This window comes from Jaculus jaculus, chromosome 13 (assembly GCF_020740685.1).
Source record: "Jaculus jaculus isolate mJacJac1 chromosome 13, mJacJac1.mat.Y.cur, whole genome shotgun sequence".
In the NCBI taxonomy this organism is placed as follows: Eukaryota; Metazoa; Chordata; class Mammalia; order Rodentia; family Dipodidae; genus Jaculus; species Jaculus jaculus.
Genome location: NC_059114.1, coordinates 21990778 through 22015979, shown reverse-complemented (window position 1 = coordinate 22015979; position 25202 = coordinate 21990778). Strand labels below are relative to the sequence as shown.

The window sequence follows — 25202 nt, the reverse complement described above, 5'->3', positions numbered from 1 at the left end:
GAGAGACCCATGTGGCCCCAGGTTGACTGTGTGAGACTGAGGGAGCCTAGGCCACAGGAGCCTCAGAGCCGTGGGTGGCTGATGGGCGCTGGCTATTTCCATGTCTCTCTGAGCCTCCTGATTGGCCGTTGGGCCTCCTTGCCCCTTCCCACAGGAGACCAAAGGTAGTGTGGCCGTGCGGGTGGCCCTGGGTGAGACCCAGCTGGTCCAGGAAGTCCGGCGCTTCCTCCTTGACAACGGTGTCTGTCTGGACTCATTCAGCCAGGTAGGCCCCAAGCCAGCAGCTGCTGTGGAGTTAGGAGCGCATTTCCTGGGAATCTGGAGATGAGGGTGATTGGAGCTTTCTCCACGTGGAACCCTGCAGGGTTGATACCTCAGAACTGTTCCACCAAATGACAGAGATGCCCCCGGGGTTGCGAACTCTTCCTGACTCCTGGGACTGAGGCAGCAGATCTGCCCTTTACAAAAGGGTGGGCTCCCTGGCTCCACTGCAGTCCCACCCGCTGAGCTCCCACCCCCGCGGGGCTCCTCACCTGCGGCCCGCTCTCCGCTGTCAGCGCTGCGCAGCCCCTCGTGTTGTCACAGCTGCCCGTCTCCCCCCCTCAGGCTGCCGCGGAGCGGAGCAAGACGGTGATTTTGGCCAAGAACCTGCCGGCAGGCACCCTGGCTGCGGAGCTGCAGGAGGCCTTTGGCCGCTTCGGCAGCCTAGGCCGCGTGCTGCTGCCTGAGGGTGGTGTCACGGCCATCGTGGAGTTCCTGGAGCCCCTGGAGGCCCGCAAGGCCTTCAGGCACCTGGCTTATTCCAAGGTAAGTTGCCAACCTCAGTGTGATGTGGAGAAGCCCTAGGGCAGCTTTGGGGAGACAGTTGGTGAGCTGGTTTGCCCACAGGTGGAGTGGGCTGTGCTCAGAATCCACCCCCCACCGTGAGCTGAGTGTCTTCCTGAACATCAGCCCTCCCCTGAGGATCGCCCAGAAGCTTGCCTGGCTTCCAGCGTCGCTCTGGCTGTCCTCTGCCCCCTTTTCTTACCTTGGCTTGAATTGTCCTTGTCTCACTGCCCTGCACCTGATTCTTGGTTAAGAAAAAGAAAAAAGAAAATGCAGGTGTGAGTTTCCTGGGGCAGCATGATAACTGACCATTGCCCCAGTGGCATAAAACTGCGGGAGTCTCTGATTAAGCTGACATCTCAATTCCAGTCCTGCAGTGCAGTGGGCTTCCCCATTAGCTGCAAGGCAGTGCCACGTCACTTGGCTTGGGTGTCTCCCCATCTCCTGACCTCAGTCCCCAGCCCCCCTCTGCACTGCTGTTCCAAGGATGCTCATTGAGTTCCAGTCACCCAGCTAGTTAGTTCAGGGCCATCTCATCCATCCATCCCTTAGTGGCATGAGGTTCTGGGGTTGAAGACTTGGCCACGTTTTTGGAGCCACCATTCCATCGTCTGTAAAGAATCGGGAATTTCTTTTTGCCTGATACTTTTATGCTTTTAGACCTTGGTCATCCTCACCTCCACCCTCTCCCCACTCCCTGTGATCATTAGGAGCAGGTGGGGAAATGATTTCCGTCTTCTGCTGTTTTGGCTCCACAACAGTCCCAGCCTGGGGTTCTGCCAACTGCTTTGTCAGAAGTGTGTTTGTGCCTGGCCCATAAGCACCGTTGCCTAAGTGGGGCCCCGGTGTGAGATGTGAGCACCCCTGGAATGCTGACACCCTCTTTCTTCTACCACTTTTGAAAGAAATGCTTGTTATCAAAGGTCTCTTGCAATGTGTGTGTGGCAAGGAACTTTCTCTTTCTTTTCGACTGTTTCACCAATTTATCAGTCATGTGATACCCCACCTTATACACATGGCCATTGAGGCCCAAAGTCACCACAGCTAAAAGGCGATGGAGCTAACTGAACTGTGGCCTTTCTCACACCCAAGCTTGTGTTTTTCTTAAACATAATTAACTTGCGATGCTATGAAATTGGAGTGGGAAATTTGGACATGCGTGCCACTCACTGTCGGGGTAGTGTATCTGTGCCACACAACCTTGTGCAGAAAACTGCCCGTGCACGCATGCCTGCCTACGCACACGCCACCTGGGGCCGTGCACGTGTCTAGAGAGCGCGTGCTCAAGGCTGCAGAGTGCACTGCTTCTCCCAGACGCTGACCCACGGTTCTGCCACCCTGTACCCCTCCTCAAGCCACAAAGGGCCTGAAGCTTTTCTCTCACAGCTGAAATACAGTACCAGGGCCTGTAGCTTGTTCCCAGGCATCTGCAGCATGAGGGGCTCAGGGCCCAGGACACCCCCCCCACACACACCCCTGGCTCCATGGCCTGTGACTCTCAGGCATTTGTCACGGAACCCCTCCCACAGTATCAGCACCCCTGTCTCCACAGTTCCACCATGTCCCTCTGTTCTTGGAGTGGGCTCCAGTTGGTGTCTTTGGTGCAGCCCCACAGAAGAAAGAGTCCCACATCACCCCAGCAGAACCACTGGAAAAGGACCACGTGCCACCAGAAACAGGTAAGAGCTATGGCCGAAGTCATTGTGCCATGGGACTGTGGGAGGACAGCGAGGGGCAGCTGAAACTGCCCATCATGCCATTGGCTTAATATTCCTGTGTTGCCTAACCGACCAGTGGGTCTCAGATTGGATAGGAGTATAAACTGTCCTTTGAAAAAAAGAACGTCAAAATTAAGGGTATTACATGAGGTAATGAGTATTGTAGTTTGTCAGTTAAAGGGTGTAGGAAAGACATCCCAGAATTCCTATTAATACAGAAATTCAGAACAGCCAATGGAAACCTGGTTTCCAGGAGAGAGGTAACCTAGGGCTGATGGAGGCAGCCATTCTTGAATGTCTTGGATTGCTACAGCACAGCCTAGCGTCCAGTGACTGCAGAGGCAGGAAAGGAAAGGGCAGTGGTGGCTCCTGGGGCCAAACAAGTGTCCCTGACCCCCCACTGGTGTGTCACAGCCAGGGTCAGGTGACAGTGTTGATAGGAGCAACACTGTTGTTTGTCCCTTGTTAGAACTGTGACCTCATACACAGACACCAAGGGAGTGAAGGCCTATGGGAAAAGTGTGTCTTTGTCTTCTTCCTGGGAGGGCGGGTAACACGTCTCTGAGCTGAGCCTCTGACACACATGAGGCTCAGGGTGGTTCCAGGTTCTTTAGCCTGTGAGTGGCCAGGGACACTGTCAGTCACAGTAATAGGTATGTTTGGGCCCAGCCCAGCCACCCTGGAGTTTGCTTCGAGTGCTTCTCGCTGTCTGGAAGGACACCGCATGAGTCCTCACTGGCTTGTCCACTGCTCAAGCCACACCTCCGCTTTCCCACTGACCACCGCACCCATCGAGACCTGTCTGAGAATGATCCCGAAGGGCAGCCTTTGCTCCCTGCCTGCCAGCGCCCAGTGCTTTGTGTCCTCGCCCGTGAGGCTCTGTCCAGTGTGCTGTTCTCTGTGTGGGCTCCTTGCTGTGGCTGGGCAAGCGCCTCCTCCAGGGGTCTCGGTCTCTAGTCTGGTAAATGGGGGATGCCCCAGGAACTATTGAGGCCTTTGTCAGGACGAGGAGAGGTGCAGTCTGCAGGTCACTGTTGCTGCTACTACACGTTTGTGGCTGACAAGATCTGTGTGTCCCCATGCGGGCCTGGTCTGTGCTCATATGTGTCCCTGAGCAGGGCTGGTCTCCGTGTACCTGCGTGTCCCTGTGCGGGGCTGGGGTGGGTGCATTGCTCTGAAGCACAGGGGGACTTCCCAGTGCCAGGAATCAGCATCCCCCTGCCCCTGGTCATCAGCCTGTGTGTCAGTGGTCAGTGTTCCCAGCAGCCATGCCCCTGAGCCCCAGACTGATTAGCAGAGGTCACAGAGCTTGGGGCCTCCTCTGGCTGCCTGACCTCCATTGCACTAGGAAGCTGCACCTAGCTGTGCCCCGCCCAGCCACACTGCCCACATCCCTCTCACCAGTGCCGCCTGGCTCCTTTTGTCCCTCTTTTGACTACTTGCCCCTCCCTGCCCCTGGCGCCAGGCTGTTTTCATCTGCTCCTCCCAGCCCTGGGCCTGAGAACCTTGGAGGGCTGAGGTGAAAATCCTGACTTGGATTCTCACAGGGTAGGAAAGGAGGAGAGACAGCTGGGGGAGGAGATGTTCCTGAGGTCCCCCCCACCCCGCTTTTCTGCACCAATGTCCTCCCTGCACAGGTCCCGGGGGAAGTTGACAGTGTTTTATCTCCCCACAACCAAGACCCTCACCTTGAGATAAAGGGCTCCGAGTTAGGGGAGGTCCCACAAAGCTGCTTGCCACTGATAACAGGCCTGGGATGCAGGAATCCTGTGGCCTGATTATACTGGCACCCCGTGTGGCCTGTGGCGTTTTACCTTGCTGGCTACAGATGGGAGCACAGCCTCCCTGCTACTCCAGCCCCTCAGCCCGCCAAGATTCTAGATCCTTGCCCTCTCCCGGCCCAGCTCTCCTCCTTTCCACTCCTTCCCTGTCACCCTGGCTCCTGGTTCTGAGTGTTGACAAACGTGCTTGAGCCTCACAGTGCCCATTTCTTTCTCCCTCATCTCTTGTCTCCCCACTTGGGGCGGGAACAAAGCCCTTGTTAATAAGAAGGCCTCTTTCATCGTCCTGGTGCTGGCCGCCTCCGCCTCCACCCTCTGGGACCCAGGTGCGGGTCTGTCCAGCCGGGCCTGGTTTGGCCACTAGGAAAGGACAAGGTGCCCAGCAGGGATTCAACTCCCTGGAAGTATGGCCCTGGCTGGCCTTCTGGGAGTCAACAGGGACAGAGAGAGGGTCAGGGCCTTCCACAGCATCCTTTTTTGTTCACAGAGTTAGGCATTCCCAGTGTGCATAGGAAGGAGGGGTGGAGTTGAGAATAAGCAGAACATCATTTCTTGGTTACTTGTGACAAGCCCAGGCCTCTTCGGGTGGTTCTTATCACATGTTGGCGATAGCCCCACCAGTGTTTCCTTTTACAGACGAGGAAGCGCAGAGAGCTTGTCTGATCTGAGCAGGGTCACACAGGTGGAGCCAGCCAGTTGCCCTGAGGACTGAGCTTGTCCTGTGACCCCCACAGATGCCTGTGAATCCAGTAAGCATGTTTGCTCAGGTGCAGGCTGAGACAAATTCATGTCCACAGCTGTCTCTGGAGCGCCACCTCTGAGCCCAGTGTTGGGAATATGGTTATTGAGTCAGGCTCAGTCATGTTCTCGAGCTGTCCTTTCAGTTGGGAACACCCAGATGTGAACGAGTCAGTAAGGTGACTTCACTGTGGCTCTGAAAGAAAGCAGAAAAGCGACAGCAGGCGCACACCACTAGAACTGCAGTTGGCAGGGGAGCCCTGAGGAGAGGAGTTTGTGCTGAGAGCTGTCGGAGCCAGGCCAGAGGAGAGGGATGGGTTGAGTGGGCGGGGCAACATGTGCCACGGCCTGCCAATCAGCCAAGAAGCCAGTGTGGTTGGTAGAGTGAGGCAGAGGAAGGGCCTAGGGTGAAGTCAGAGAAGCTGACAAGCCAGGGGCCGCACTGGAGGGAGGAAGCCACTCAGTTAGTAGTGCAGATGACTGACAAGGCATGTGGCTGTGTCGTGGGCACACGAACCTCAGAAGAGCCATGGCCCGGTGCAGGGGTGTGTGGTCTGGTGCGAGGGGGCTCAAGCGGGCCGTTCTGTCACCGGCTCAGCTTGCACGTGGCAGGGCCAAGGCTGACCCGGCTCACTCAGCTGTTTGTCCTGTCCACAGGTCCTCTCTCCTTGCCACCTTCTGACTTCAGTCTCCCCCAGCTCCCTTCCGAACCCCATACCCAGACCTCTGATAACTGATACTCTTCTCGCCCCCCTGGCCCGTGTAAGGTGGACAATAGGAACAGGAGAGTGTGCCAAGCACTGGCAAGGGGAAATTGGCTATCTATAACACCCATAAGCCCACCCCCAACAATACACTGCCTCCAGAAGGCATTAATTCCCAAATCTCCATCAGCTGGGAATCTAGTATTCAGAACACCTAAAATTGTGGGGGACACCTCAATCAAACCACTATGTGGGTACAGGGAACTGAACCCTGACAAACCTTTTGTAAGTAAGTGCCTTTAAACATCTCTTCAGTTTCAGTTTATACTTTTATTTATTTATTTATTTTTGTCTTTCCAAAGTAGGGTCTTCTGCTACTCCAGGGTAACCTGGCATTCACTATGTAGTTGTAAGGTGGCTTTGAACTTGCATTGATCCTCCTACCTTGGCCTGTTCATGGAGTAATTTATTTTGAGGTTCATGTTAGCATGGCCTGCTCCTATTTAGCACTCATAGTTTTAGTCTGGTTCATATTCCCTTTTCTTTGAAACTGGGCCAGCAGCAGGGCATCTGCCTGCCTGCCAACCCATCTCTTTGTCTCTCTGCTGAAGCTGGGCACATTCCTCCTGAAAGATGGTGCCTATGGAGACAGGGACCCTGTGATCCAGTAGGTTCTACGCTTTAAGCCCTGGGACTTTGGTGAGTTGGCATTGTGTAATGGGTTTGTTTGTTTGTTTGGCAATGGGGGAGCAGCAGCCCATGGTGAGACCCCAGAAGGTAAGAAGGCAGCTGAGGAAGGAGCAGAGGCCCCCACAGCCAAGACGGAGGAAGAAGAGGAGGAAGAGGAAGAGGAAGAGGAGAGCCTTCCTGGGTGCACCCTGTTTATCAAGAACCTCAACTTCAGCACCACGGAGGAGACACTGAGGGAGGTGAGCAGGCTCTTGAGTGGCAGAGGGGCATGGACGGGGTGGACACCTGGTCACACATCCAGTACCCCAGTACCTCTGTGCTCTGCCTTTGACCCCAGCTCGTGAGCATGTGCAGGCTGACAGCCAGCAGCACGTGTGTGACCTCTCAAGGCCTTGACGTAGCCCAGCCAGTGAGGGGTCTGGTGTCTGTGGGACGGGTGTCATGAGCAAGTCGTGGTGGTGTGCGGCCTGGCTGCTCGGAAGGCAGTCCTGGTGACACCTGTGGTGACCATCGTTTGCAGGTGTTTTCCAGAGTGGGAGCAGTGAAGAGCTGCTCGGTGTCCAAGAAGAAGAACAAAGCAGGTAGGTTTCCTTATGAGCTCTCAGGAAGAAAGGTCTTGGAAGGAGCCATGTCCCAGGGTGGGGGCTCGCCCCGTGCGTCTTGAGACCTCTGATTTTCAGACGTTGACACCTCCAGCTCTTTGTGGGCTTGTCTACAACAGCCCCTATCTGATTTCCCTGAACCTCCTGCTCTGTGGTGGGCCCAGCCTCATACGTCGGTTCTTCTCACTCTGGAACCTTCCTAGACAGCTAGGTAGCTTTGGAGCAGTTCCACAGGGACACCACTCTGCAACTGAAGTCTCCATATCCTGTACCTTAACACTCTGGAACTTTCCCTGACGTAGCAGTGAGTAACTAGTCTTGGTTTTCCCTCTAGCCATCTGAGGGAAATGAACCAGATGTAGTAGTTCTAGAACATTCCACTGCGTGAATGGTATTCTCTGGCCAGTGGCTGGGTGGGCCACGTGGAGAACACCCTCCTTACTCCATTGTGCCCTGGGTTTTGTCTTGGGTCTCTTGGCCCTGGTGTCCTGTGCGGTTGGGTAGAATTAAGCCCTGGCTTTCCCACAGCCATATGGTCCCTGCCTGAGGTTTCGGGTTGGCGGGATTGGTATGGGTATTTTGCGGGCCAGCCTGGCTGTGTCCTTTTTTGTAGTGCTGAATAGCTGCAGGTTTGTTGCTCAGGTGTTCCCCAGGCAGGTCCCAGGGCCCACAGGTAGGAAGCGAGCCATTCAACGGCCCTCTCGAGCTCCCAGAATGCTGGAGAGGTACGAGAGTCCATGCCACAGCGCAGTGCTCGGGCTGTGGAGGGCAGACGCAGCACAGCGGGCACCACGTCAGCACCTCAAGGAAGGAGGCCACAGCAGAGCACCGGCCACTTGTAGGGAAGGGGCAGAGAGTGGTCCTGGGAAGGCGGGCAGAGTCTTAAGTCTTGTGGCTTTTGTGCCCTGCCGAGCAGTGGATGGCCCAGAGGGCGTGCTAAGCACATGTGGCACAGAAGTCATAGATCACGTGTTGTCTGCTCGGGCTGCCCAGCACAACCACAGTTTGGGGGCTGAAACTCAGGAATGTTTTGTTTCACTATTACGGAGGCTGGAAACCTAAGATCAAAGTGTGGCAGGGCTGATTTCTGCCAAGGGGAAGGAGCTGTTTCAAGCTCTGCACCCCATCCCAAACTGTGGACAGCCATCTCTGGGTCCACTTCACATTCTCACTGTGTATAACTGTCCTGGGTTCAAAGCTACCCCTCTTGTTTATTTGTTTGTTTTTGAAATGGATTTTTATTGTGTAGCCCAGACTGGCCTCACACCCATGATCCCCCTGCCTCAGCGTCCAGAGTGTTGGGGGTGTAGACATGCACCACATTGGTTTACTCCTATTTGTGAAAGGCATCAGTCATGCTGAATTTGAGCCCATCCTAGTGACTTCATTTTAGCTTGATTACCTCTGTCAGAGCATGTTTTACGTAAGGTCCTGTTCTGAGGGGCAGAGACTGCCACATGGGAGCGCAGGACACACACCTCCACACCAGCTCACGTGCACAAACAGTAAGCAGGAGTCTGACAGAGTGTTTTCAAGGGCTGTTGCCGTCCTAACTCTTAGTCCTCTAACGCGTTGGCTCTCCTCCCTGGACTTCACCAGAGGACATGTGGAAAGGAAGTCTTTGTGCATGGACCCGTGATCCACGCACATATCTGCCTCTGAGTTATGTTGGCTGCAGCCTAGTCAGGTCGCCGCTTATTACAACTGTGGTCATCCCTGATAGAGCCCCCTCCCTCCCACATCACATCACATCAATCATGTGTTAATTAATAGCCAACCAGTTCTCAAGTGGCCGGTCTGTAACCCCACTGGCAGATTCATCAGGATTTCTGGTCACAAATGCCCTCTGGGAGGGAGCTGGGGTCTTTCTGGAAGAAAAGGGGGTGTGAAAGTGGAAGAGAAAATGAAGCAGGGCCCGCTGGGGGAGCTGGAGGTCTCAGGCTGTGCTGAGCCTCCTTCCTCTCCTCCCCATCTCGTCTCTCCTCAGGATCACTGCTGTCCATGGGGTTCGGGTTTGTGGAGTACAGGAAGCCGGAGCAGGCCCAGAAAGCTCTCAAGCAGCTCCAGGTAATCTGGGGACCCTGGGACCATGGCCCACGGCCCACGAGGACTCAGGAGCCTTTCTCAGCCCTCCGTGGGCTCTTTGATTCATTTCTTCCACCCACAACACTTTCACTGGGGCCTGACTTGTACCTGGTACTGGGCTAGGTCTGGGTGGGGCAAGGGTTTCCCTCCTCCTCTGGAGAAAACAACAGGCGATGTTCACAAGCGTGTGACTAAAGAAGACACTGCCCCAGGGGGATGCTCTAGGGGCCATGAGCCAGTGAAGTCAAACTGATAGGCATGGAGAAGTCAGCTGCACAGAGACCTGGGAGGAGAGGGGCTGGGAGGAGGGAGTGCCGTATGCAAAGGGCCTGTGGCCCAGGCTCTCAGGTAAGAATGAGCTGTGTATATTTGAGAAAACAAAGAGGCCAGTCTATCAGGAGATGGGGATCCAGCAGGAAGGTGAGGGGCTACAGGGTTGGAATTATGCCTGAAGGCAGTGGGAGACCAAGGGTATCATGGGCTTTAGGACAGTCTCCTGAGGTTTGGTATTCTAAGAATAGTTGAGCTACTCAAGCAAGATAACTGGATTGCTTGGGCCAGGGCAGGGCAAAAGTGGGAGGAGGGTCTCAGGCTTGGAGTCCTGCCACAAAAGGAGGGATTGCTGTCCCTCGATAGGCCATATGTCCCCAGGGCAGCTGGGGACCCTCAGCAGCCAGAGTGGAGCTGGGCTGTAGAGAGCGAGCAGCCTGGCTTTGCACCAGCCTCGCAAGGAGCCGGCCTCACTCCTGTGCCGCCACAGCCCGTCCCTCCTGCAGGGCAGAAGTCAGCATGTTAGCGTTCCCTCTGTGGGTTGCCTTAGGTTTTTCAAAGATATTAGAAATCCCACTTGATAAGCTGGGCGTGGTGGCACATGCTTTTTTTTTTTTAATTTTTATTAACATTTTCCATGATTATTAAAAAATATCCCATGGTAATTCCCTCCCTCCTCACCCCCACACTTTCCCACTTGAAATTCCATTCTCCATCATATTACCTCCCCATCTCAATCATTGTAATTACATATATACAATATCAACCTATTAAGTACCCTCCTCCCTTCCTTTCTCTTCCCTTTATGTCTCCTTTTTAACTTACTGGCCTCTGCTACTAAGTATTTTCATTCTCACGCAGAAGCCCAATCATCTGTAGCTAGGATCCACATATGAGAGAGAACATGTGACGCTTGGCTTTCTGGGCCTGGGTTACCTCACTTAGTATAATCCTTTCCAGGTCCATCCATTTTTCTGCAAATTTCATAACTTCATTGTTCTTTACCGCTGAGTAGAACTCCATTGTATAAATGGGTGGCACATGCTTTTAATCCCAGCTCTTGGGAGGCAGAGGTAGGAAGATCACTGTGATTTCGAGGCCACCTGGGACCACAAAATGAGTACTGGGTCAGCCCAGGCTAGAGTGAGAGCCTACCTCATAAAAAAGGGAAAAGAAATTGCACTGTATTAGTAGGTGCTGTATATTGATTTAACTTTAGCTGTATAATTCCACAGGCCCATCTTTTCTCTGTCTCAAGAGCCTGAACTTCCACTTGCATGCGCACCATGTACAGTTAGTTCTGCATGTACATGTGCTTGTCGCCACCAAAAATGGTGCACACAGCGCTCTCTGAGGTGTCTTCTGGGCGCTCCTGGAGACTTCCAGGGTCATTTTGCTACTGCGCCAGCTCCGCCTGCGTGGACTGCTGCCGGGGCCTCTTGTGTGCAGCTTGAGGGGCTTTGCCCTGTCATGAAGCTGAGGGAGCACTCTGCAGGTCAGGCCCGTGGGCTCTTCTTCGTGAAGACGCCCGTAACAAGGGAAGCTCCTGTGCGTCTGTGTGTCAGGAGACCGACAGGATGCTGGCTCGGCCACCAGCTGCCGCCTGGCTTAGGGGAGGCCTTGCCAGGGAAACACATCTCTGTCCTTGGTTCTGACCAACCCCTCTGTCTAGGTTGTCCAGGCACAGGGCTAGGTGCTACTGAAGAGTAAGGGGGTAGTGACAAGCCGGGTCATCTTGTTTCCTAGGGTCATGTAGTGGATGGCCACAAGCTGGAAGTGCGGATCTCAGAACGGGCCACTACGTGAGTCTTGGGTCCCCTCTGTCCTTTGATGGCATCCATCCTCTCTGACTTTGGGGCTGGCTGACCGCACGACTTATACCCTTATGTGTCTTTTCCACCTGACCCTGCACACATTTAAGACTCTTCCAATTGAAGCTGCCATTGGCCAAGTCCAAACCTGCTTCCCTACTGAGCGGGTCAGTGCTTGACCCCAGCAGAGGTTTTATACACATTCTCCTGATAAAAGTTGTAAGTGGGGCTGCAGGTGTAGCTCGGAGGCAAAGTGCTTACCTCACACCCACAAGTCCCTGGAGAGAAAGCTAAGTCCACACACTCATCTTGGTGGCAGATCAATAACCCAGGAGGTCTGAGGCTCGGGGTGAGCGCCAGGTGTCCTGAGACCTAGCCGGTCCCTGTGCACACCCATCTCTCTCAGTGGGCCGCAGTGCTCAGACCCACTTCCTGTGAGAGTTGATGGTGGAAGCAGGGCAGACCTGCTTGCCTGGTTTCCTGGAATATCTAGGGGAGGAGTTTGCTCCTTAGTCTCCGCCTGCTTGCCCATGCCAGTGCCCCAGCACCCTTGAGCGGCTCCTGACGGTACCCAGGACATAGTGTCCCCAGTAAGCCGTTATCGTCACCTGCCTGCCTCAGGTGGTCACCTCGGGCAGTCCTGTGCTGGCCTGAGGTATTTATCTGGTAATTTCCAGCAAGCTGGTCATGTACCGTGGTGGTACTGCTTCGTTGGCTCCCTGTTCTCTAGTGTGGAGCGGTTCCGGGTTTCCACCCGTCAGTCTGTGCTGTCCCAGCATCCTCAGCCAGGAGAAGGCTTGGATTGGGAGTGCTCAGAGGCCAGTGGGGTTCCTGAGCTAGAAGTAAGATTTGGCTTTGAGCCCAGCACTCTAATCCAGGTTCTGACCCAACTGCAGTATAGCCTTGGGTAGGAGACATGGTCTGTGAGTAAGGCATGTGTGTCGGGCGTCTGGCACAAGCCATGCCAGAGAGCAGCCAGCCTGGGTGGCTACCTTTCTTTTCTAGGCCCTGTGCCCTGAACTGGCCAGGGGTCAGCCCTGCGAACCTCCTGGTCAGGAAGTCACTCATTAATTGAGCAAAACTATGGGAAGCCGTGGTGCCCCGACACCTGTCGGCTGTGGTGTCGGTCACTGCATGGGGCTGCCCAGCTCTTGAAATGTGGCAACAGCTGTGGTATTAATAATACAGCGGTCTGTTGCTGTGTGGACAACCTCTGCAAACCCAGTGGCTTATGGCAGTGGCGTGCATGCGCACGTGGGAGTCCAGGAGCAGGTCAACTGGGGTCAGCTCGGGGTCACCTGAGAGCGCGGTCAGGACCCGGGACTGGCAGGTCAGCGTCTGTGGCAGCCCCCATGTGCTCGTGGGCAGGAGGCCTCAGGGCCTCACTGAGAGCTGCATGCTGGGACTTCTCAAGTGACCTTAGGACTTGGCAGCAGGTTTCCCCACCACGGACGATCCAAGGGACGGGGAGGAAGCAGTGCCTCCTATGGCCTAGTCTCAGAAGTTCTGTGGTCACTTCAGCTGCCTCGTTGACCCTGCACAGTGGGGAAAGGCTTATGCAAGGGCGCAGGCCAGCCCGGCCGCTGGCGGTGTGCATTTTTAGTTTGATCTTGCGCGCCAGCCCCGTGATGGACAGCCCGGCCCAGGATGCTGAGTCAGGGGGACACCAGGTTAAGTATGAGCTGACCTCAAGGCAGGGACAAGACCAGGAAGAGAACTGAGTTGGGGTGGAAGGGGCTGCTGTTTCTAAAAGACTGGGAGGCCTCTGAAGAGGTGGGGTGCAGAGGAAGTAACTCCGGATAGTCACTACAGTATCAGCTGCCATCGCTCACTACTCCCCTGCTCACAATGTCCTGTGCACCTGGCCACCTCCTTGATTAGACCTGCAGGTGTCCCTGAGTTTGGGATGAATCATCTTGGCCTGTGGGAACCAGCCAGGGTCTTGCATCTGGCTGGAAGGAAGCCCCCCGACATGGGGTTAGTAGAGAGTCACCCCTTGCCTCATCAGGATTTGTCTTATGGTTCTTGTGGCCTTGAGTCACAAACAGAAGGCTCAGAACAGTAGGGCAGTGTCACCCAGGTAAGCCCATACTGTTTGAGGCAAAGGTCACCATGGCCAACGTCCCCTGGGGCTGGAAACAGACTGACTACCTCCCCCCACTTGTCGTGGTGCTAGCCTGAAGTGATAGGAGAGAGGCAGCGCTTCTGCAGGCTTGAAGTGAAGGGCTCTGGATGGGAAGATGGCAGGGTCGGTTCTGGGAGAGAGCAACTGACATACCTTGCTCCCCACCCCCACAGGCCAGCCTTGACACCCACTCGGAAGAAACAGATCCCCAGGAAGCAGACGACCTCCAAGATCCTGGTGCGCAACATCCCCTTCCAGGCCAACCAGCGGGAGATCCGGGAGCTCTTCTGGTGAGTCTCTGGCTGCAGCCCACGGGCAGAGCCTCTTCTGCAGGCTGGAGAGGCAGCTTGGGGTTTGGACCATGCCACTGCGGGCGGGCGCAGTGACTTTTCAAAGATCTTCTGGCTGCCTTTGACCCATCCTGCTTAATCTCAGGGAGCCTGGTGCAGGAATCAGAATGGCCAGGCCGCCCTTTTCACAGGTAGCAGGACAGCCAGACATGCTCTACACCCCAGTCTCCATTGCCGAGCAGGAAGGGCACGAGCTCGTGTGGTTGTGCCCCAGCCCTGCCCTCGGTGTGCTGGGAGTGTCCACCATCCGGGTCACCCAGTAGCTTGTCCTTGAACCAGATCCACACCACCTGGTGACTTACATCCCTCTGCACTGGCTGTACCCCCAGAGTCAGATTCCATCGGCCAGGTGGGGTGCAGCTCCCCAGGGAGCTCACATGGTCCCGCAGGAATGGGACTCATCTAAGTTGCTCTCTGGGAAAAGCCCTCTGGGAAGAGAGTAAGTTACCTGCATGCGCAGTACAAGCCATGGTCACCAGGTGTGACAGGAGTGACACCCTCAGCTCTGGGGCAAGACCAGTGAGGACACTCAGAGGTGGGCCTGTGGGCACTGGGGTGGGTGCTGTAGGACTCCCTTCACCCCGCCGTGATGCCAGGTAGGAATCTGGGTGGAGTGAGGTCCATGGTGCTTGTGGCTGGGAAGACTGTCCATCAACCCGAATTCCTAGGGGGATTCCTCAGTGGCGGATTCTCATTTTGAAAGCAATCCACACAGGCAGGACTCAGCCTGTCTATCCAGGTCCCTTGGCTTTCCGTCCCTGTCCCAGCTATTGAAATGAATCAGGAGGGACGTTGTTTAGGCATCACTGTACCAGCCCCTGAGTGAAGGACACATTCTGTGACACGGCATGAGAGCAGGGACTGGGTCCAGAGCCACCCCCAGCTATGTGCTGATGGTTGCAACTGCAGAGCCCTCAGCTGTCACAGCAGGTGAATTTGTCCCCCCAACCTGATGGCTGGGGTCTCATTGTTCTTGGACTCAGCCCTGCAGTTAGCAGGCGTTAGCCACGACAGTGACCAGGATCTCCTGTCTGAGGCCTCAGTCACTCAGTCTCCGCTTGAGGCATTCTCACATGAAGTCCTTGTTAGAGTGACCTGTCGGCATCTTGCAGAGTAAACTGTGGTTGCATAATGCGTCCCAAATTGGGTTGACAGGAATTACCTTCATGAAATCTGCCCTCTCTGCTCTTGCCGTGAGCTTCAGGGAGTGGGGCGCTGCGAGGGGGTTCATTTCAGAGCCCCTGTCGTCTTGCTTGTTCCTCGTTGTGTCGTGTCGTGTCGTGTCCTGGGGTGCTGGCGTTAACAGCTGTGGGCAGTGGAGGCGCCGGCCCCTCCAGGGTCTGAGCGAGGACGGTGGTTGCAGCCTGGTTAGATGCGCTCACTTCCCGGGGTGTTTCCCCTGTCTCAGCACCGGGGAAGAGTCGGGGGTTTCGGAGGCAGCACCACCGTCGGTGAAGTGTGCGGTCCGCACCTGCTGGCTTCCAGATCAAAATGAGTCTGCTAAGCACAGTGCGAGTCGCTCAGGAAGTTACATCCCTCAGGGATGACAGTGTCACTTGGGTCGTGGGATATTGGGGTTGACACGCTGGGAGACAAAAGACTACAGGGATCTGAGTGTTCTGTGTACTTGTAGCAGGTAGGGAATCAGGGTCAAGGTGTCCCCGTGTCCTGCCTTTGTTCTCACAGGAGGGTTCATAAGCCCCAGGAAGCCGGAGCCCTTTCGCAGGCCCCGCTCTGCTTTGTTGTTAGCTGCAGATTGCAGTGGCGGCAGCAGGGGTCACTGTGAGGTTTCCCAGGGCTTGGACTCTGGTCCTAGGAGCCCCAGGCAACATTCAAACAAAGCCACTGGTCTCAGAGGTCACAGGCTAGGGGATGGTTTTGGGGCTTGGGGAACCAGTGTGGTTCATCATGTCAGGCAGATGTGGGGCTTTTCCTGCTGTTGCCCTAAAAATCAACAAGCCCACCTTCCAGATGTGTGTGGCATCTGCCTGGGGTGGTACAGATGCTGCTGCGCCGATGGAAACCAGAGGCTCCAGAATGTGACATGTCCTGAGCCTGCACGTGGGATTGAGCGCTCTGCTCCAGGGCTGGGGCTCGTCTTTCCCCTATGCCACCCACTTTTGTCCTCCTGGGTCCAGAAGGAGCTGTTGCCCCCACTGTGTTTAGATGGGCACACTGTGTGGCGAGGGTTATTTGCAGCAGGCTCTGTGGAGGCCCTGGGTCTGCGTTGTGTTTCGGTGGGCACACTGCGTGGCGAGGGTTATTGGCAGCAGGCTCTGTGGAGGCCCTGGGTCTGCGGTGTTTCGGTGGGCACACTGCGTGGCGAGGGTTATTGGCAGCAGGCTCCGTGCTGGTGCTCTGTGGCATGGGTACTTCATATGGTGCTCTCGAGCTGTCTTCTCTCTTTTGCTCCATGTAGCTTGGGTGGGAGGGGGCTGGGTAGGGTTGCCGTGGAGCGAGCATGCATGCTGGGAGTTGAGGACCTGTCTCCGAGCACATTCCAGAGCAGGACCATCTACGTGCACCTGATGTGGCATGCAAGTGTTGGGAGCCCTGGCCTGGCAGCTCCTATCTCCAGCTGTCCTGGTGGGTAAGGGTGGCCTCCTGGCTCTGTGGATTGCACTTTGTGCTTGCTGATGCCTATGGAAGAGAAACGTGTTTCGGCGCCATTTGGACAGCCTCTTACAGAACAAAATGCCTGCCTGCCTGCTCAAGTCCCTTACCCATTTTTTTAAAAGTTTTCTTTAGGGGCTGGAGAGATGGCTTAGCGGTTAAGCGCTTGCCTGTGAAGCCTAAGGACCCCGGTTCGAGGCTCGGTTCCCCAGGTCCCACGTTAGCCAGATGCACAAGGGGGCGCACGCGTCTGGAGTTCGTTTGCAGAGGCTGGAAGCCCTGGCGCGCCCATTCTCTCTCTCTCCCTCTATCTGTCTTTCTCTCTGTGTCTGTCGCTCTCAAATAAATAAATTTTAAAAAAAAGTTTTCTTTAATTTTTTTTAAAATTTTTATTTATTTATATGAGAAAGAGAATGGGCACACCAGGGCCCACAGACACTGCAAATGAATTCCAGATGTGTGCCCCACCTTGTGCCTCTGGCTTATGTGGGTCCTGGGAAACTGAACCTGGGTTCTTTGGCTTTGCAGGCAAGAAGAGCCATAACTGCTAAGCCATCTCTCTAGCCCCCATAGTTGATTCTTGAATCCAGTATAAGCTTTATTTATCTGGATCTTTAATATCTTCTTTTTAAAAACTTATGTATTTTCTGTTTTATCTATTTGTTTATTTATAAGAGAGAGAATGGGTGTTCCAGGGCCTCTACCCACTGTAAACAAATTCCAGATGCATGTGCCACCTTGTGCATCTGGCTTATATGGGTACTAGGGAATCAATCCTTGGGCTTCACAGGCAAGTGTTTAACCACTAAGCTATCTCTCCAGCCCTTTGTGGGTTTTTTGTTTGTTTTGTTTTGTTTTGTTTTTTTCTGGGTTTTTTTGTTGTTGTTGTTTTGGTTTTTTGAGGTAGGGTCTCACCCTGGCCCAGGCTGACATGGAATTAACTACGTAGTCTCAGGATGGCTCAGAACTCACGGCAATCCTCCTACCTCTGCCTCCCAAGTGCTGGGATTAAAGGTGTGTGCCGCCACACCCGGCTTCCATTTTTTTAACTTAAAATCAAATTATTTATTATTTGCAAGGAGAGAGAGATTTTAAAAAGAGAGAGGAAGAGAGAACAGGCACACTAGGGCCTTGTTGCACTGCAAGTAAACCTTAGATATGTGCATCTGGCCTTATGTGGTTATTAGGGAATTAAACCCATGCTGTAAGGATTGGTAATCAAGAGCCTTTAGCCACTGAGTCCTCAATCCAGCCCCAGGTCTAATTATTTTAAATTAAGTTTTGTGGTTTTTTTTTTTTCTTTTCAATTTTTTTAAAAATTTTTTTTGGTTTATTTTTATTTATTTATTTGAGAGTGACAGACAGAGAAAGAGGCAGAGAGAGAGAGAGAGAATGGGTGCGCCAGGGCTTCCAACCACTGCAGATGAATTCCAGATGCATGCACCCCCTTGTGCATCTGGCTAACATGGGTCCTGGGGAATCGGGCCTTGAACCGGGGTCCTTAGGCTTCATAGGCAAGTGCTTAACCACTAAGCCATCTCTCCAGCCCTCAATTTTTTTTATTAACAACTGCCATGATTGTAAACAATATCCCATGGTAAGCCCTCCCTCCCCCCACTTTCCCCTTTGAAACTCCATTCTCTATTATATCACCTCCCCCTCTCAATCAGTCTCTTTTATTTTGATGTCATGATCTTTTCCTCCTATTATAAGGGTCTTGTATAGGTAGTGTCAGGCACTGTGAGGTCCTGGATATCCAGGCCATTTTGTGTCTGGGGGCCCATGTTGTAAGGAGTCCTACCCTTCTTTTGGCTCTTACATTCTTTCCACCACATCTTCCACATTAGACCCTGAGCCTTGGAAGGTGTGTTAGAGATATTGCAGTGCTGAGTACTTCTGTTACTTCTTTCCAGCACCATGGTGCCTTCTGAGTCATCCCAAGGTCACTGCCATCTGAAAAGAAAAAATTCTCTACCAAAAGTGAGAGTAGCATTAATATATGGTTATGTACATTAAGAGAAGTATTTATTTACTGGACAGTTTGATAAACATAGTATATACTTTTAGTCAGATAGCAGCAAACATTACACCCCTAGGGCTCATGACTTCCCCTGTTTTAAGTGTTCACTATCAGGAATGTATTCCCTCCAATGGAGCGGGCCTCTAGTCCAGTTAGAGGGCAGTTGGTTTCCACCATGGCAGACATGTCACTATTGCACCTGTTTGCTCATTTGGCCTGGCTGGCCAAATATAAGGCTTGCAGTATCTACTGTTGAGTATCTTCACTGGCGATTTCTCTCATTCCCATTGAACTGCATGCAGAATGGCTTCTTCCAGCTTTCTGTCAGGTGGTCTACATGGAGGAAGTTATCGGCTCAGTTTCAGCAGGATTGTTCAGTGGTCTTGCAGTCCAAGTACATGGAGTCTTCAGCAATAGGGTCTTACCACCTATTCCTGGTGGGAAACCAAGAGCCTTGTCCTGCCCATTTTTTAAACTTGTGTTGTTTAGTTTGTTTGATTGTTTTTTTAAACTAACTTTTCTTACTGTCTAATTGGTTATGTCATTTTGTGTTCTGAATTCAGTCCCTGGTGGCTGTGATGGCAGTGTCCCTCCTGTCCTGTGGTGCTTTTCCTCCCTCTCACAGCTGAAGGCCTTCATTTCAGGATCTTCCCTTGTCTCCTTCCTGTCCCTGAGCTCTCTGCTTCTTACCTGCTCCCATGTTCTGTGAGCCGGCCTCCTCTGTCAGGTGAGTCTGTCCATATTCTGTGAGCCGGCCTCCTCCATGGAGTAAGTCTCTCTGGGATTGGTGTGGTGTGGTGTGGTGTGATGTGAGGTAACAGTGCAGGGGACTTCTTGACTAGTGACAGAGGCCAGGATTGGTATCTTGTCATCTGTTACATTCTGTGCGTGCAGGGGCTACCTGGCCATTGCCTGCTTCTCAGGGCTGTCCAGTGCTGCCACTACATGCCTCCAATTACTGATGTTTCCAGGGTCCCATTGAGTGGTGTCTTTGTTCTTCCATGACAGCTGGGGACTTCCTTCCGGTGTCTGAGAGTTCGAAGGCTTGTTAAGGATCTTGTCAGGATAATAGGGTCTTACAGTAGGTGAGTGACTATTAGGGCACTCTGAATCATCTGGGTCAGGTAGCATCTGTGGACATGGGGTGACGGGTCATTTTGCTTTGGTGAGGGCTGGGATGGAGAGGACCGAGCACAGTACTTACATCAGGTCCTAGGTGACTAGCAGGGTGACATGCCACATCCAGGGACGGAGCAGAACGAGGGAGGCAGTGAGTCACTCATCCCCTCCCCTCCTCTCTAGTACATGGCGGGAAACTCGGCCACCTGCAGCTGCAGTCCCCCGTCCTGCTCTTTCATTCTCCTGAGGTCAGCATTTCCTGTGCCCCTGGCTTCATGGGACCTCTCTGGTGGCAGACAGAGCTCCATGGAGCACAGGGCCCTGCCAGACGGGCAGTATCCTGCACTTGGGCTCCCTCTGTCCCTGCACCCACCAGCATGTGGACTTGAGGCAGGCAGGTCGGGGCTGCCCGCTCCACAGCCCATAGCAGCAGGGCGCAGGACCGCACTGGTCCCTGTGGTCCCTGATGCTCTAGTGTAACCTTCTTTCCCATCATGCCCTGGGGGAGGGAGAGCAGCCTTTCTCACCCTTTCATGCGCCACCCGGCACCTGCCCCGTGTCCTTTCAGTGCACCTGCCTTCAGAGCCACCGCCCTGAGCCAGGCGTGGTCTTGAGCCTCAGTACCAGAGAGAAGCTGTTTCCATGAGATGGGTATTATCATGTTCAATCCTGAGGAGGTGAAGAAATGTGGCAGGTCTGTGCAAGGGAATATTATTTGGCCTTCAGAAGATCAGAGGATTGAACTCGATGGTGTAGTGTTCATGGAACATGGTGTTAAGTGAGGGAAGCCAGACTGAGGACACATCTCTAGTGCCACTGTAGAAATCTCCAGGAAGCAAGGATGCGTTTTGGCTCACAGTTGGAGGACGCGGGCCATCGTGATGGGGAGGGCATGGTGGCAGGAGCGGGGGACGGCTGCTCACGTGGCATCTGCAGTCCACAAGCACAGAGATGAATCCCATACCCAAGCCCATGGCATGGTGCTGCCCAGATAGGGTGGGTCTGTCCTCCTCAGCTGTGTTTTCCGGGGATTCTATGTCCAGTCAAGCTGCCGGTGGAGATTGCCGTAACACAGGAGACAGCATAGAGCAGCAGTTGCTTGGGGCCGAGCAAGCGAGGCTGGGGGAGCTGATGGATACGGGGTGGTGGAGATGTTCTAAAGTTGACTGTCGTGGAGGTTACGAAGCTCTGAATACCCTGAAACCCATTGAGTTGGACGCTGCAGGGGGGTGATTGTGGATGCTAGTCAGACCTCCAGAGCAGAACGAGGACGAGGCCTTTGTGCAAACACTCAGGCCGCTTCAGCTGTGATACCGAAGCTCGGAAACGACCAGCTAGCTAGACATACGTGCCATGTCCGCACAGTGGAGTACTCTTAGCAGAGGAGCGCCCGTCTGGGGCCCTAGCAGCCCAGACTACCCCTAGAGAGACACTAAGTGCAGCACGAGTCCCCGAAGGCTGTGATGGTTCGTGGAGAGCTGCTGCCACCATGATCCCTGTCCCTCAGGGCACTAGAATGTAAGGAAGCGCAGTGAGCGTCGCTGGTGGGGGAGGCGTCAGTGGACTTTGATGATCCACAAGGTGGAGTAGGGCTACCCACTGCTCACTAGGAACACTGTCAGCACTGTGCTGGATGGAGGCATGGTGGCCTCACTGTACCATGACCCCTTCTCTTATCACAGACTTCTCTGGCCATGCGAGCAGACTCAGTGTAACCCCTGCTTTGATCTAGTATCAGAACGCTCAAGGACACGTACGGACCTGCAGCCATCCACGTAGGGTCTCCACGTCATCTGTCACGGGATGGTACGGCCCACTGACTCCCTTTCAAAGCACTTGGGTCAGAACTTGGGCTCTGGCTTTGAGTCCTGGTCTAGACCTTCTTTTGGAGATGTGCCATTTGCTTTTCAGACAAGCATAGTTCTGAAAGTGGGATGACTCTTCACCTACTTCCAGAATGATTCAGACCTCAGCCCCTAATGGGGCGGGGGGGGGGGTGCTTGAGTGAAAGGGCGTGAGACCAGAGTCTGTGCTCCCTGGCAAAGAGGGAAGGAGACACGGTTCTTTCTAGTTCTTCATCTGCCACTGAGAGGACAATGGAAAGACAGACACCCAGACTCTTAACAACCTGCTCTCTGGGAAACAGTTCCAAAGAGATCTGACCCACTCTACAAGAACAGCATTAATCCCTTCAGAAGGTCATGGCCCAGTCACCGCAACCCACCTCTACCTTCCACACTGTTGTGGTGGGGACCAAGTCTCCAGAGCGTGAGCCTTGAGGGCGCATACAACCCCCAAGCTGCAGCAGGGCCAGAAACCTAGCTCAGGCCTCAGCTCCGGCCAGCACTCTTAACATTGTTCTTGTCCTCTGATCTGGTCGTTCTGATTCCACTCTCCTATTGTGCAGTCTAGGACCCCAGTCCCTGGGAGGGTGCTGCTCACCATTAACCTAATCATGGTTCGTCCTCAGGAAGTCATTATAAACATGAACACACTTTCTGCACAGGGTTCTTTCGTGAGTAGCTGCTTATCATGAAGAAACTTTGGAAACGTGATTAAATGTCTACATAGGGCAGGGGTGGAGGGCATGAGGGAGGACCCCAGGAACCTCCACAGTTTTGTGGAGAACCTCATGAGAGAGAGAAAGAGGCCATGGAGCCAGCATTGAGAAAGGAAAGTACATCAAAGAGTGGATTCAGTATGGTCGCTGCACAGACTCAAGTGCTCAGGAAGCACCCAGAATAACTGTATGGTCAGCTTGGAGGCTCCTCCTCCTCCTCTTATGTGCATCTCACAGATGGCAAGTTGGGCTGTGACTCAGTACATCGCTGGCTTGGCCCCCACCTGACGCTTTGATCACTGACATAAGGTCGTGTTAGGGTTTTCCACCATATTCTTGTTTTTATTTTGGTCACTAGAGAGGGAACATCTAGAGGAGACTGTAAGACTCTGTGCTGGGCTCACTTTGAGCAACCACCAGTGGCTCTCGCTTGAGTTATGTCACTGTGCTCCTGGCCAGCTGGCGGTTTTGTGACGTCATCATTCTCTCTGTGTATGTTGTATTGGTGCCATTCTCGTTGATGTGACCTGGCTACGGCCCATCATGGCGAGGAGGCATGGCGACGGGAGCTTGAGGCAGGTCCGCAGTGAGAAGCAGAGCTGCTGCTCAGCCGGCGCTCTCCTGTCACGCAGTCCAGGACCCCAGCCCCTGGGAGGGAGCTGCTCACCATTAACTAATCACGACGATCCCTCATAGGTGGCTCTACGGCCTGTCACGCTGACAGTCAGAATAAGCCATCCCACTTGTGAGAGAGTCCCAGGCAGCAGGGGGTGGGACACTGACAGGGACAGGGGAGCTGAGCTGTCACCATCTGCTCACCTGGCTACAGCCAACATTTGAGACGGGCCGCCAGGTGGAACGTATATTCCACTCTTGTTCTGCCCATAGGCAGCCAGGTCTGCACTTGTCTGCCCACTGGCCCTCCTCACTGTTCACATGTATCCCATACACACAATACCCACACCTCTCTCTCATGTGCCCTGAGCCACTCCCCAGCCCCTTTGCTTCAGTTTTGTAGAGATGGATTTTATTGATATTTTATAAAAATATTGTTCCACAGTCAATTGGGAAGAAACAAAACAAAACCCTTGTTCTTTACCTTGGGTGCCTGTCAAACTGACTGGCAATCGAACAGTGACTGATACATTGGAGGCTTGTTTTCAGACCCAACTAACCATTTTCTTGGTGGTGCTGAGGGTGAAACCAGGGCTCCTGTATGCCCAGTCAGCAATTCCCCTTCCCCCCCCCCGCCCCCCACCGAGCACCACCCTCAGCCATGCTTGTCCTTGTAGCTCTTTGGTTTCTTGTTTTCATGGGCCTCACGCCTCCAAGATGTCCCAGGCAGGAAAGTCTTCCAACACTGTTGCTGCCTTCAGTCCCTGGGTTATGTGTGTGTCTGGGAGAAGGAGAACCCCACTTCCTTCCAGATTCCTTGTTTTATCACTCTCGGGCAGGTGGCAAGGCTGGTGTTCCCTGCTTCTGCTCAGTGCAGAGCTAGGCCTGGTTTAGGTGTGCTGTGGCTAATGCTGGGTCAGCCTGTGGTGGCGTGCTCCCTGGGCACCAACCCTCGGGTGAGTGATGTGCCAGCAGGTGATGTGGTGAGCCCTAATGAGGCTTGCTGCAAACCTCCCTAATGGCAGGATGACTTGGGTCTTCCTTGGCCTCTCAACAGTCCTCCTCCCTACTCCCATAATAGCTGTTTAAGGCAAACAAATGACACAGGAAGCTAGGGGGCGAAAACCCCTGGGATTCAGGGGGACAGGATGGTGTGATGCCTCGGTGTGGAATTGGGTGGGGTCAGGGGTGACATGACGTAGAAGAGGGCTGTGAGACGTTCTGAGAAGAGCCAGAGGCAGTAGTTCCATCTGCGTGGGACACGTCGTTTCTGTGTGGATGCTCTGACTTGGAATCTCAGAGCTTCCTGTAGAATCCTATGTCCCCAGGAGGTCTAGAGGGTCAGATTTGGCCTGAGGGCTCTGGCTTGCCTCTCTCACCCTTTCCTCTTTCTGGTGGTCCTCTAATATGGGAGTCGCTGTCCAAGTGCTGAAAGACCAGCCGGCCAACTGGGCTTTGCTGTGCTCTGCCCTGTGATGCCCCTGGCATCCAGCAGGGGCCTCCTAACTGTATGGAGAAGCCGACACACTGAACTCTGGCGCCCCCTGGTGGGAGGCTCCTTGAACTCCTCTCCCTGTCTGTTTTGGCAGCGGCCACTGCTGCTGCTCCCTGCCAGCCTGCCTGCCCCAGGCCCTGGGTGCTGCAGAGAGCAGAGGAACTGGACTTGCTGCGGGGACAGCAGGTGGACGAGCAGGTCCAGTGGGGCTCTGAGGAGTGAGAAGGAAGGGACACCTTCCCCAGAGGATAGGTTGGCCATGTGGGGAGGGCACACCCATAGAGGTGGGTGGGTGGTATGCCAGGAGCGCTCCGGTGACCTGCAGAGATGGGAGTGAGACAGTCGGTCCTTCCGACCCCACCTCCCGTGTCCTCCTCTCGTCCCCAGCACCTTCGGGGAACTGAAGACCGTGCGCTTGCCGAAGAAGATTTTAGGGACAGGTGCACACCGAGAGTTCGGCTTTGTGGACTTCCTCACCAAGCAGGATGCGAAGGTGAGTGTGGTCTGCCTTGCCGAGCCAGTTCACAGAGACACCGCCCCACAGCCCGTCCCTGCCTTATTTATACAGCATCCCTGAAGGAAGAGCTGCTGGGCATTGAGGGACCAGGCTGTTGGTGGGTGAGTATGTGTGAGTGTGTGTGTGTGTGTGTGTGTGTGTGTGTGTACCCATTACACATATGTAGGACCCCAGGCTACCCTGTTTCTCAGGCCTCTCCATGTCAGGGCGAGTCCTTGGTCTGGGTGGCCCCAGGGCTGGGCAACTTGGAAAATGCTGTGAGCACTGTTGAGGGAGGTGCCACGAAGAAATGTCTCCCACAAAGCCCAACACCAGGGCTAGTGGTCCACACACAAACTACAAAACCTGACTGCATGAGTTCAAGTCCCGGCACTGCCTCTTAACTGCTGTTTGACCTTAGATAAGTGACTTGCTTTTCCCATACCTTACTTTCTCCTCCTGTGAACCAGAACTTTTGGGATGTCAGTGGTGGTGGTCTGAGAACAGGGCCTGGCTCTCTTCCCTGTTGGCCTAGTTGGGATGGGCCTGGGGCTGGTGGCATAGTGGCATGAAGGACAGGATGCG

The 25202-nt window shown here is 54.2% G+C and overlaps 1 protein-coding gene across 1 annotated transcript in view; it reads left to right on the top strand.

The window, feature by feature from the left end:
• LOC123454134 (probable RNA-binding protein 19) overlaps positions 1-25202 on the top strand; it is a 51095-nt gene that overhangs the window by 19876 nt on the left and 6017 nt on the right. Inside the window, 9 exon segments of the mRNA XM_045132415.1 lie at positions 155-265; positions 607-807; positions 2378-2504; positions 6520-6695; positions 6977-7037; positions 9046-9125; positions 11160-11215; positions 13523-13639; positions 24509-24614. Coding sequence (XP_044988350.1) covers positions 155-265; positions 607-807; positions 2378-2504; positions 6520-6695; positions 6977-7037; positions 9046-9125; positions 11160-11215; positions 13523-13639; positions 24509-24614 — 1035 coding nt within the window.